General features: G+C 43.3%; 1 protein-coding gene across 1 annotated transcript in view; it reads left to right on the top strand.

The window, feature by feature from the left end:
• ACTN2 (actinin alpha 2) overlaps positions 1–13711 on the top strand; it is a 76549-nt gene that overhangs the window by 22222 nt on the left and 40616 nt on the right. The window contains exons 2-4 of the mRNA XM_051821489.2: positions 6577–6691; positions 8322–8441; positions 9178–9264. Coding sequence (XP_051677449.1) covers positions 6577–6691; positions 8322–8441; positions 9178–9264 — 322 coding nt within the window. The remainder of the gene's footprint in view (positions 1–6576; positions 6692–8321; positions 8442–9177; positions 9265–13711) is intronic.

Below are 13711 nucleotides of genomic sequence, written 5' to 3'. Positions count from 1 at the left end.
GGTTCACCCTCCAATGGCCGCCGCGGCCAGCGCGCTGTGGCCGGCGCACCGCGCTGATCCGATGGCAGGAACCAGGTACTTCTCCTGGTCTCCCATGGGGTGCAGGGCCCAAGCACTTGGGCCATCCTCCACTGCACTCCCTGGCCACAGCAGAGAGCTGGCCTGGAAGAGGGGCAACCGGGACAGAATCCAGCGCCCCAACCGGGACTAGAACCCGGTGTGCCAGCGCCGCCGCAAAGCGGAAGATTAGCCTAGTGAGCCATGGCGCCGGCCCACAATTGATTTTTGTCTTAATCCTCATCAGTGTACCCAGGTAATGATTATTCCAGTTAGAATTGTGTATGTGGTCGAAGAGGAATGCTGTAATCACAGATTTAACTCATTTTTTATTTAAAAAATCTTTTCCATCTTTATCTTGTGGAATAGTGTACAATGGAAGTTATGGCTGTAGGTTTGATTAATTTAAAAAGAAACCAAACACAAATGTACTGCAGTTGAATAAAACAAACTTCTCTCAATAATTCAGTAGGAACATAAATACTTTTTTGCCATTAGGCACATTGTGTTGATTATCCTATTATATAATTTCAGCTAGAGAAAGGCAGTAGTCTTACAGTTCCCATGGATGATGGACTCTGCTATAAGACCATTATGAAAGATGGAATGGCATCTCCCACCACTGAATGAGGCTAACAACTGATACTTTTTCTCATGTTTCGGGGGTTGTGGAGCTTTTTCCTGGCCTTAGATGTTCAGGAGTATAACAGAGGCAGAGACTGCCTCTAATTTGAGTTGCCCTCGCCTTTTTTTTTCTTTCAAAATTTATTTGTTTATTTGAAAGGCAGAGATACAAAGAGGGAGGGAAGGAGAGAGGAAGACAGGGGGGAGAGAGAGAGAGAGAGAGAGAGAGAGAAAGGGAAAGAAACTTCCATCTATTGGTTCATTCCCTAGCTGGGCCAGGCCAAAGACAGGAGCCAGGAGCTTCTTCTGGGTCTCCCAAATGGGTAAAGGGGCCCAAGTACTTGGGCCATCTTCCACTGCTTTTCCAGGCGCATTAGCAGGGAGCTGGATCGGAAGTGGTTCACGCCAGTACTTGAACCTGTTCGCATATGAGATGCTGATACTGCAGGCAGAGACCTTTTATGCCACATCATAAGCCCCTGCCTTGAGTCTTTTTTTTTTTTTTTTTTTTTACAGAGAGACAGAGAGTTATAGACAGTGAGAGAGAGAGAGAGAAAGGTCTTCCTTCCATTGGTTCACCCCCCAAATGGCTGTTATGGCCAGCACACTGCACCAATCTGAAGCCAGGATCCAGGTGCTTCTCCTGGTCTCCCATGGGGTGCAGGGCCCAAGCACTTGGGCCATCCTCCACTGCACTCCTGGGCCACAGCAGAGAGCTGGCCTGGAAGAGGAGCAACCGGGACAGAATCTGGCGCCCCGACCAGGGCTAGAACCTGGTGTGCCGGTGCCGCAGGCAGAGGATTAGCCTAGTGAGCCATGGCGCCGGCCCCTGCCTTCAGTCTTATCACATGAAAGCACACTGCTATCACCAGAATGTGGACTTAACCTCCACATCCTGCTTTTCTGCTTCCTATGCATGGAGTGTTTCCATCTAAATCCAGAGAAGGCCTAAACTGGCACCAGTGATCAATCTGTCTCTACAGACTGCCCATGCTGGCCATCCTGAGTCACTACTCAGAGGTTGGGATTTCTATATTTAGGAAAATGATCCTAATGCTTGCTCCAGTTGTCTAAGGGATCTGTGTATTGATACAGTGTCTTCTGCTGGATTCCTGTCTTTTCTCTCTGCAACTTGAACACTCTTTCCCTTAACTTTGTCTCTTCTCTGGAGAGTGGAAAGAACTAGAGACATCCATCTTTACTTTCTGTGGATAGATGGCTTTGTTGGATTCTCTTTGTGTGGTTCTGAAACTTCCTGTGTCTGCCTATTGTTGAGATGTTAAAGCATCTAAATGTATCACTTGGTGCAGCGGAACAAGGGAGTAAGCTGTTTCCAGGAGAGAGGTAGATGGAGGTTCGAATAGAAGCAGGAGAGGATGTTGCAGGATCTTCCATGTGCCTGGGGACACCTAGGGTTCTTTCCACCACAGCCTGTATGAGGATCACAGAGCACCATTTCCCTTCAGAAGGGACGTTTGGATTGGAAATTTGATTTGACCCAAGAACTTATCTCTAAAATCATGCAGACCTACCTTCATTCCCATTCAAGTTCTCCAAGGTTTAGTTTCCATGCGCTTTAAAGATGCATGCTGCTGTTCAAGCAAGAGGCCTTCAGATAAAAAGTAGGGGGTTTTGTTGCTGCTGTTGCTGTTGTTTTTATCTCCTCCATGACTAACAGGTGTTTCACAAAAGGAGCCATGAGATGGGAAATGTACAGGAATGGTCTCCCTCAGCCATGGTAATTAGATCTGTCAAACGAATGAAAAGTAAGCATTGTAATAAAGCTTTAAAATTCCTGTTCAGAGTACACTGGCCTCTTTGCAAGTAATCATCATGGAACAGTTTGAGTTCTTTTCTGTATTTAAGTTGGTTAGTCACTACCATTGTTGGCTTTTAGGAGTACTCATTAAAGACAAGGAAACTTCATTAGGCTGAACTCAACTAAATAAATTAACCTTTTAGATTAAAGTTGTTCTCTGGATTTGTACCACTAAATAATTACCTATGGTGAATTACCTTCTTTGTATGTATACCAAGAAGAAGTCGTATCAAGCACACTCACAGTATTCAAGAACTGGGGCAGGAAGCTTGTGTTGATGTCATGAGCAGTTGAGGGGTTATATCTGGAAAAGATACTTTTATTAGAATGGATTGAAATAATAAGACAATAAGGCATGGTGACTTGCACCAGCAATATATGCCCATTTAAAAGTAGAATCTAAATAAAAACTCTATAAATCTTTGTATCGTTATATTTTCTGTGGATTACTTCTTTTAGCACAATGGCCAGAGCTGCACTGATCCGAAGCCAGGAGCCAGGAGCTTCTTCCGGATCTCCCACATGGGTGCAGGGGCCCAAGGACTTGGGCCATCTTCACTGCTTTCCCAGGCTATAGCAGAGAGCTGGATCGGAAGTGGAGAAGCCAGGTCTTGAACCGACACTAATCTGGTCACTCATCTGGGATGCTGGCACTGTAGGCAGCAGCTTTACCCGTTATGCCACAGCACCAGCCCCTGTGAATTACTTGTGATCAAAACTTGCTATTCTTTTGTGCCTTTTCAAAAAACTCAGGTATATAATTAGACTCAATGTCAGTTGAAACTGACAAATGTCCCTAAAGTAGTTTCACTTGCTGAAAATGAGGCCTGAGAGGTTTTTCACTGTAAGAACTTAATTATCTGGAAACAACCTAAATGTCTGTTGATAGGAGGTTATTTACATAAAGTATGGTATATAGAATACAGTATAATACTATGCAGCTATTAAAAGGGCTGATATATACTGATATGAAATGCTATCTATGTTATAATTTTTTAAAAGATTTATTTGAAAGGTAGAGTGACAGAGAGGGTGGGAGAAAGACAAAAAAGAGAGAAAGAGATTGTCTCTCCATCCTCTGGTTCATACAACAGCAAGGGCTGAGCCAGGCTTTAGCCAGGAACCAGGAACTCTACCCAGGTCTTCCACATGGGTGGCAGGGGCCCAAGTACTTGGGCCATCTTCTGCTGCCTTCCAAGGCACATTAGCAGGGAGCTGGAACAGAAGCAGAGTTGCCTGGGCTTGAACTGGTACTCTGGCATCCTAAGCAGTGGCTTACCTGGCTGCTCCATAACACCGGTCCTTCTAGGTTGTAATTTTTAAGTAGGTTTAAAAAAAAAAAACAAGGTGCAGAACAATGTGTCTAGTATGATTTATGTTAAAAAGACAAAAAAGAGATGTGTGTCTGTGTGTTGATACATGCATACATGCTATTGAAGGGATACCTGAGAGACTAATGCCCTTTCATTCTTCCTGGGACAAGGAACTGGATAGCTGGGAAACAAGGAAAAGGGGAAGACTTTGCGTTTTATGTTATTTTTTTTAATATTTATTTATTTATTTGAAAGAGTTACACAGAGAGAGAAAGAGAGGCAGAGAGAGGTCTTCCTTCTGCTGGTTCACTCCCCAATTGGCTGCAACGGCTGGAGCTGCGCCGACCTGAAGCCTGGAGCCAGGAGCTTCCTCTGGGTTTTCCCATGCGGGTGTAGGGGCCAAAGGACCTCAGCCATCTCCTACTGCTTTCCTAGGCCATAACAGAAAGATGGATCAGAAGTGGAGCAGCCGGGTCTCAAACTGGTGCCCATAATGGGATGCCAGCACTGCAGGCAGCAGCTTTACCCACTGTGCTACAGCCTTGGCCCCAAGACTTTGCATTTTATATCCTTTTGTAAAACCACTTGAAAAAAAATTTTTTTTGACAGGCAGAGTGGACAGTGAGAGAGAGAGACAGCCGGCAACGCGGCTCAATAGGCTAATCCTCCACCTAGCGGCGCTGGCACACCGGGTTCTAGTCCCGGTTGGGGCGCCGGATTCTTTCCCAGTTGCCCCTCTTCCAGTCCAGCTCTCTGCTGTGGCCAGGGAGTGCAGTGGAGGATGGCCCAAGTGCTTGGGCCCTGCACCCCATGGGAGACCAGGAGAAGCACCTGGCTCCTGCCTTCAGATCAGCGCAGTGCGCCGGCTGCAGTGCGCCAGCTGTGGCGGCCATTGGAGGGTGAACCAATGGCAAAAGGAAGACCTTTCTCTCTGTCTCTCTCTCTCACTATCCACTCTGCCTGTCAAAAAAAAAAAAAAAAGAAAAAGAGAGAGAGAGAGAGAGAGAGACAGAGAGAAAGGTCTTCCTTTGCCGTTGGTTCACTCCCCAATGGCTGATGTGGCCGGCATGCTTGCAGCCGGCGCACCATGCTGATCCGAAGCCAGGATCCAGGTGCTTCTCCTGGTCTCCCACGCAGGTGCAGGGCCCAAGCACTTGGGCCATCCTCCACTGCCTTCCCGGGCCACAGCAGAGAGCTGGACTGGAAGAGAATCAACCGGGACTAGTACCCAGCGCCCCAACCGGGACTAGAACCCAGGGTGCCAGCACCACAGGCAGAGGATTAGCCAAGTGAGCCATGGCAGCGGCCCACACCCACACTTTCTAATACAATAGCCACAGCCACACGTGGCTTTTGAACCGTTAAAAGATGGTTCATGCAACTGAAGAGCTAAAAGTTAAATTCTCTATTATCTTAATTAATTTAAACAGCCATATTGATTGAGTCTTGATCTCAAGTATATGGCAGGTATCCCTTCTATTTGGATAGGTTTGTTTTAGAGAGCTTAAGTGTGTTTTAAAAGAAATAATTATTGTTTATGCCCTCAGGGTAAAGTTTATTACTGTAAATACAAGAAAAAGCCTACATTTCCTTTTTGCCCTTGAAATTAGTGCCATCACACACTTCAGAAAATGAATGACTATCAGATTTGACAAACCTCTTCATTACCCAGTAAAATCAGTTTTTATGGACACTTTGTAGTCTTACTTGGAGCAGCCTGCTTTTGAAAGATCAGTTTTCTCATCTTGGACACAAACCCAATTTATCCATCCCTGGTTTTCCACCCCCCACCTCCACCCCCCCACCCCCCCGGTTAACATGCCAGGCACTTTGTTCTCAAGCCCGGCAGCTGTCGGGAGGCAAGGGGACAGTTTGCATTCTTAGCCAGCAGCTGCCAAAAGCATTTCTAATCTGGTATTGGCAGGAAATAGTGCACAAGTGGAAGCTGAGTTAAAAAGAAGCTTGAAAAATAAATGGAATGACTTTGAATGCCACTTAACAGAGTCCATTTTCCACTGAAGATTGACCCAGTAATTGGTGAACGCTAGTGAACTGGGAGTCCTTCTAGGCTAGGGCTGGATCTGGTCTTAAAGCCCAGGCTCTCGCTCAGGGCCTAAGATATGCAAGTAGGAGATTGTTGTCATTTTTTAGAAATGATTGATTATATATTTTAAAAATCAATTTAGTTACCAATTTAAAATTGTTGTTCATCCAAGATAAATTAGCTGTAGGTACTGTTACTCAGCACCAGCCACTCTGTTGGTCCAAAGTAAGTAATTTATTTATTTGAAAGAATTACACACACACACACACACACAGAGAGAGAGAGAGAGAGATAAATCTTCCTCCTCTGGTTTACTCTCTGGATTACCACAACAGATGGGGCTGGGTCAGGCTGAAGCCAGGAGCCAGTAGCTTCTTCAGGTCTCCCACATGGGCAGGGGACCAAGCACTTGGGCCATCTTCCACTGCTTTCCCAGATGCATTAGCAGGGAGCTAGATCAGAAGTGCAGCAGCTAGGACTCAAGCCAGCACCCATATGACGTGCCTGCATCACAGGCGGCACCTATCCCACTGTGCCATGATGCCGGCCCCTTTGGGTTTTCAGTTCTTCATTCCATCAAATTCTGCTGTCTTTTGAAGGCCTAAGAAGCTCTAGTGCTTCCACCTCCCTGTGAAGTGTGATGTGTCAAGTGCTGCATGTGAGAAAGGGGTTTGACCTGTGATGGGCCTGTGCTCAATGGGGTTTGGTTTTCATTGCAGACTTTCACTGCCTGGTGTAATTCCCATCTCAGGAAAGCTGGCACCCAAATCGAGAACATCGAGGAAGACTTCAGGAATGGCCTTAAACTCATGCTGCTCTTGGAAGTCATCTCAGGTCGGTGTACTTGTATGTGTACCAGGTAGTAAGTAGCTGTTTAAAGATGACTGCATAAGCAAAAAAAAATATTCTACATGAAGGATCTCTGTGAGTGAGATCCCAGTGGAAAGAAGTGGCCATCAAAGAAGGATGTACTTTTCTGTAAAGGGAGGAGAGAACTTCCGCTTTGCTAATGATCTTGTCTAAATACTGACGGAGTTTGTGGATTCTAAAGGCTTCCATAGCCTAGGAGCTCATGTCAAGAGCCTTGGGTGATCACTGACATCATAATAAGAGTGTTAATTGTTAAATTAACAACAGGAGTCACTGTGCACTTACTCCCCATGTAGGACCTCGGTCCTCACTGAGTGGTATTATAAGAGTTAAATGTGATACTTATCCTCAAACAGTTTTTTGGTTTGGTGTGTGTGCATGTGTGTGTAAATTGTTGAAATCTTTACTTAGTATAGAGTTGGTCTTCTGTGTACAAAGTTAATTGAAAATGAATCTTAATGGGAATGGTACTGGGAAGGGGAGAAAGAGGAGGAAGAGGGTTGAGAGTGTGGGTGGGACCGCAGGTATGGTGGGAAGAATAACTATATATTCTTAAAGTTTTACATATGAAATTCATATTCCTTAAAAATTATTTTATTAATTAATTTAAAAAACTATTCTAAAAAAAGAAAGAGAAAAACCTTAAAATACACAATGGAAATTCTGAACATACATCTTATTTTACCTTTACAGATTATATTATTTGTCGCTTGAAGACTACTCATTAAATGCCTACTCTGATCATTGTTTTAAAAAAAAAGAAAAAGATGACTTCATAAAAGTTCCCTCTGAACTTAGCTGGGCAAGAACCTTGGTATTATTGGTCAAGAAAACCTTTCTAAAGACTCATCTACCTGGAATTACTCTATTTAAAATTGACTTGTTAAAATGATATTTAGAGCTCCCACCTCAAAACAACATGAGACCAAAAAAAAAAAAAGACATCTGTATGGCCATCTACCATGCTGTCCTCTCTGCTGTTAGTCTAGTTAGTGTAAGTTCTAGAAGTTATCTTGTCTCCAAAAAGCCAATGTATATATATGTCAGCAAAGCTTGGAACACATGAATTAAAATCCAGTGGGGTTATGATTTGCTCTGACTAGTTTAGAGTTGGACTGGAGAATGGGTCACCATCGGAGAAGTGTGCCTGGGGAGGATGGTAGTGAGTCTGCCCTGATCCATATATCTTCATAATCAGGTGGCTAAGACAAGCCCTGGCAGCCAGCTCTGTGATTCGAACTAGGCTGTCCTGACTTCCTCTAACAGCTAGCCAGCAACTGCAAATGCTCCAGGGACACTAACCAGCTTCTCTCTTTTCACTGGTAAATTGGCTCAGGGGCCAAATCAAACTCTCCTGGCAGATCTGAAAAGCATATGGCTTAAATAACATGGCTCCCTGCTGGTCCGTTTGAACATTAAAATTTTTTCTTTTGGTTAGTGTTGCATCCTTAATGTGATTGAGGGAAACCAGGACATATCAGAGACAGGTAATCCTTTCTATTTAAGGAAAGCATGTACTCTGAATATTGACACCTTGATCCTGATCGAGGGCTCACCCTCTTTATGTCTGCGCTGTTCTGTTCTCATCCTACAGGGGAAAGGCTGCCCAAACCTGACCGAGGGAAAATGCGGTTCCACAAAATTGCTAATGTCAACAAAGCTCTGGATTACATAGCCAGCAAAGGGGTGAAACTGGTGTCCATTGGGGCAGAAGGTGAGAAGTGTGGGGTTGGCCCTGTCTGTCATACTGACCTCCCAACGAGGGTGTGGGCTGTGACTTGAATGCCCTCCTTCCACCCTCCCTTTCACCATTTATGGGACCCACTTTGTGTCAGGCTGTCTGCTTGGCATGGGAACAAATGGTACCATGAGTGAGAAATCAGGTGCTAGGGTTACTTGTAAATGAAGTCAAATATAGGAAAAAGGAAGAACTTACACATCCCAATGTCCCTTAATAAGAACCCATTAATATGAAGGGAGTGGCCTCATTGTTATGTGTAGGAGATTGGGGATCTGGCGAGGTTGGCAGGATCTACTTGCATCTGGTAACCCAACCCTGCTACCTGCCAGCAGGGAACACTTTAAGAAGGACCAGGGCAAAAATGAGGCTGTTCTCTGTATTTGATTATTTAAAAACCTTAGCTGATACAATCTTAGAGCTTTGGGAACTCCTTGGTGGTTTTCACTGGTAATACATATGCAAGATTTGTGTTTATTATTAACTCAGAATTCATTTAAACTAGAGACATTTGGTTATGAATATATTTATAACCAAATATACTGTGATGTTTATAAAATATAAACTTATCTTTCATATGTATTTTTTACAATAACTCTGAAGTTAAAATAATAGGAAAATTACAATAGGAAAAAATAGTATAATAAGGCAAAAGGCATGTGTGGCTGATGCTGTCTTCCCATTATGTGGCCTTTCTCTTTCTTACCTATAGAAATTGTTGATGGCAACGTGAAAATGACCCTGGGTATGATCTGGACCATCATCCTTCGCTTTGCCATTCAGGATATTTCAGTTGAAGGTAAAAGACATGGCTAAAAGCCTGGTTGTGTGGTTGTAAAAGCCAGCTTGTAAATTACGATTTGAATAGGGTATCAATAAAGAACAACAGTCACCGGCATGATTGACAAAAAAGGCATGAAAGTTGGGTTTTCCTGGATCGTACATTGGTGCAGGAAGAAAGACCCCGGCAGCACTGTTGCGTTTGTGGGGGTGGAATCATTTTGGGAAAGATGAGCACATGTTCAGAACAGAAGTTGCTTTTTTTAAAGTGAGCATTTGCTGAGCTTTCCTGCTTATTGCACTAGTAAATTCACAACCAGGGCGGAGCTCTGTAGGCTTACAACAGAAACACTTTTTTTGTTGTTCAGGTACAAAAAAAAAAAAAATTCTGTTGCCATCCATGGTTGTTCATTCTTCTCCTTCCTTCCTGCCCGGCTTCCCCACCTCCCTGCTCTCCTACCCTTCCTTCTTTCTGTTGTCGCTGTGCCTTTTGGCCTAGCAACAGTTTATCATTGTAATAGACTCATAATCCTTGGCACTGCTACCAAAGATAAAAATCTTTAGTCTTTTACGCCCACTGCATTCCCAAATATTTTGATAATTCAACACTGTTGAAAAGTGTCAAACTGACATTTTTAAAATTAGAACTTTGCCTGTTTAGCCCTTGAATCACAAAATAAATGACTGCAGGATGTGTCGCAGGCTAGTCTGAATTGTCCAACAAGTCATGTTCCCAACCAGGCATCTAAGTGGTAAGGAGTGGGGCATTGTTTTAATTCAGCCCAGGCAGGACTACCCTCTGACTGGTCTTTGTGAGTGATTTTTAGTCATTCATCAACCAACAAACATTCACATCCAGTACTTTGTCTGCTGTTGCTCCAGGTGACAGGAAACCTGTGGTATTTGCCCTTAACCAGTTTTTAATTCACTTACAATTATCTCCTTTTAGCACTGAACACCCATTTATGTCATCTAAAAATAAAACTAAGATATAATGACATTAAAACCTCAATGATTCAGGCTCAGAAATGACATCTTGAATTAATAAATAGTCTGAATTTGAAAACTTTTGTACAATGTAGTTTTATGAAAATATATTCCCTTTTGTTAATAAAGATGTTTCCTAAAAGTTCCCATTTTAAAAAATAATAATGTATAATAATTGTACTAGTTTTTATAAACTTTTCTGTTTGTAAATATTCAAACAGTTAAATTCTCTATAAAGAACAAATACTGGCCTGGGTGTCTGGCACAGCAGTTAAGCTACCACTTGAGACACTCACATCCCATATCAGAGTGCCTGGGGTTGAGTCCTGGCTCTGCTTTCCATTTTAGCCTCCTGCTAATACGCACCATGGAGGTTGTAGATGATGAAAGGTTCTTGGGTCCATGCCACCCATGTGCAATATCCAGATTGAGTTCCTTGTTCCTGGTTTTTGGCCTAGCTCAGCCCTGGCTGCTGTGGGTATTTGAGGAGTGAACCAGCAAGTGGGAGATCCCACTCTGTTTCTGTGCCTTTCAAATTTAATGAAAAAAAAATTTAGAAGGAACAAATGCTATTTTAAAAACTTCTCTTCTGACTATTGCATTTGCTGGAATAGCAAATTCTTTTTCCACCAATGTTATACAGATGAATTGGACTTCAGGCTTTTTTTTCTGATTGGTTAAAAATTTTATATTTTCATTTTCAAAGTTATTCATTTGGAAGAGAGAGAGCCAGCAAGCATGCACATGTACTCCCACCTGCTTGTTCACTCCTCAGATGCCTGCAATGGCCAGCATGGGGCTAAGCTGAAGCCAGGAACTGGGAACTCAATCCAGGGAATCCCATGTGGGTAACAGGGATCTGACTATTTGAGCCATCACTGTTGCTTCCCAGGGTGTTCATTAGCAAGAAACTGGAATCAGGAGCATGGCTGGGTCTCAAACCCAGGCACTCCAGCATGGGCTGTGAGTGTCCCAGGTAGCATGCTAATCTATTTAACCCTGGTTATGAACTTTAAAATAATAGTAATATGAATTTAAAACCTAATTCAATTTCAAATGTAGCTAAAAATGACATTATTTTTGGGACTTTTGCATATTATTATTGATGTGTTTGAAATAAGTCAGATTGGTATTTTGTAAAATGTTACAATGAAAGGATTATCTACTTTTCAAAAGACTAAGAAATTAAAACCTATTCATTTCATTAACAAAGTTCTCAAATCTCCTTAAGCAGTTATTCTTTAGTGTTCAGCATACAAGATAACCTATTTTTTAACTTGTTTTCACATCACTTAAATGCTATAAGTCTGCAGAAAAAATAATCTTTGTTTTAATGATGTATGTTATATAGAAAAAGACTTCACTTAGAAACAGATTCTTGGAAGATCTTGTTTCCTTTAACACAGTGATGTGCCTCCTATAAGAAAGAAGTTGAGAGCTTAATATACCTATTGATAGGGCAGGACAGATGTAGAAGAGGCACCTTGGCGTGCCATACACTTTTTTGTGATGGAATGACGAATGGCACTGCCGGTTAGTAACATGCTTTTTATATCCACAGCAGCATTTTGTTTGAGGACACGAGCAGTCAGATGGTCACATTTCAGGCTTCCCCTACACCTGCACCTGGCACAGACTTGCTAACCTCCTGCTGAAAATCTAAAAATGGACTTGAGGGTAGAGGAGGGCCAGCTTTGATTAGGTCAGCCCATTAAATCAGGAGGAGGCCTTGTTTGGTATTCAGATCCAGGGAGTGTTCAGACATATTCCAACAGAAATCAGATGAGACTCACTCACTTGTACACCTAAACCTCTGCAGCAGTTTAAACATTCTCTTGATCTACGTTACCTCTGTTGACTTTTCTAACCAAAATTTCATTTAAATTTTAATAATGGCCCATTATTTCCTCTGGATATACTTTTTCTTACTATTTCCCTTGGTCCAGACCAAAAAGGTAGGAAGGTATGTATATAACAGAACAGCAGATATGGAGTTCCCTCATATATATATATAGAGACAGGCAGAGTTAGACAGTGAGAGAGAGAGACAGAGAAAGTTCTGCCTTCCATTGGTTCACCCCCAAAATGGCCGCTATGGCTGGTGTGCTGCGCTGATCTGAAGCCAGGAGCCAGGTGCTTCTCCTGGTCTCCCATGCGGGTGCAGGGCCCAAGGACCTGGGCCATCCTCCACTGCCTTCCCAGGCCACAGCAGAGAGCTGGACTGGAAGAGGAGCAACTGGGACAGAATCTGGCGCCCCAACCGGGACTAGCCCCAACCGGGACTAGAACCCAGGGTGCTGGCGCCGCAGGTGGAGGATTAGCCAAGTGAGCCGTGGCACCGGCCCCTCATATATTTTTTAAAGGTGTATTAATTTCTTTGAGAGGTAGAGTTGCAGACAGAGAGAGGGAGAGACAGAGAGAAAGAAAGGACTTCCATGTGCTGCTTCAATTTCCAAATGGCTGTAACAGCCAGAACTGGGCCAATCTGAAGCCAGGAATTAAGAGCTTCTTCTGGATCTTTCATTGCAGATGCAGGGGCCCAAGTATTTGGGCCATCTTCCGCTGCTTTCCCAGGCTATCAGCAGAGAGCTGGATTGGAAGAGGAGCAGCTGAAATACAAACTGGCGTCCATATTGGATGCTGGCACTGCAGGTGGAGTCTTAGCCCACTGTGCCACAGCACTGACCTTGATATTTTAATACAGTCTGAGAACTTTAAGTCTTTTTCCTTAGCCAGAATTTGCTAAATAAGAAATATGAACAGAAGTCATTCCTGTTATTTTTAAAGCATGAAAAACTTTGAGAGTGTGTATTTCACCTGGGTTTTGAATCAAAGACTGAGCTAGAATGGATAGGTTAGGTAAATAATTATAGAATACTTACCTTGATTTGAAGAAATCAGCTTTGCCTCCTTCATAAGATGGAAGGCCAGGGCCCAGTATTAGTTAAGGGTCTACATGCTTGTGCCAGTGCTGTGGCATAGCAGGTAAAGCTGCTGCCTGCAGCACCAGCATCCTATATAGGTGCCAGTTTGAATCCTGGCTGCTCCACTTCTGATCCAGCTCTCTGCTGATGGCCTGGGAAAGCAGTGAAAAATGGTCCAAGTGCTTGGGCCCCTGAACCCATGTGGGAGACCTGGAAGAAGCTCCAGGCTCCTGGTTTTGGATAGACCCAGCTCTTGCCATTGAGGCCATTTGGGGAATGAACCAGTGGATGGAAGACCTTTCTCTCTGTCTCTACCTCTTTCTGTCTGTAACTCTGCCTCTCAAATAAATAAATAAATAAATAAATCATTTTAAAAAGTTCTCATGCTTATTGGGACTTTCCAAATTGTAAACATTTAAACATGAGCAGAATCTCGGATTATAGAAGTGGCTTCAAGGGTCCTCCAAGAAGCAAGTGTTGTTAAGATGTGTTAGAAAGTTGTCTCAGCCTGCTCAGACTGCCTTAAAAAAATACTGTAGCCTGATTCACTTAAAC

Source organism: Oryctolagus cuniculus, chromosome 13 (genome assembly GCF_964237555.1).
Source record: "Oryctolagus cuniculus chromosome 13, mOryCun1.1, whole genome shotgun sequence".
In the NCBI taxonomy this organism is placed as follows: Eukaryota; Metazoa; Chordata; class Mammalia; order Lagomorpha; family Leporidae; genus Oryctolagus; species Oryctolagus cuniculus.
Note: the sequence above shows the minus strand (reverse complement) of the source record. Positions and strands in the feature narration are given on the sequence as shown.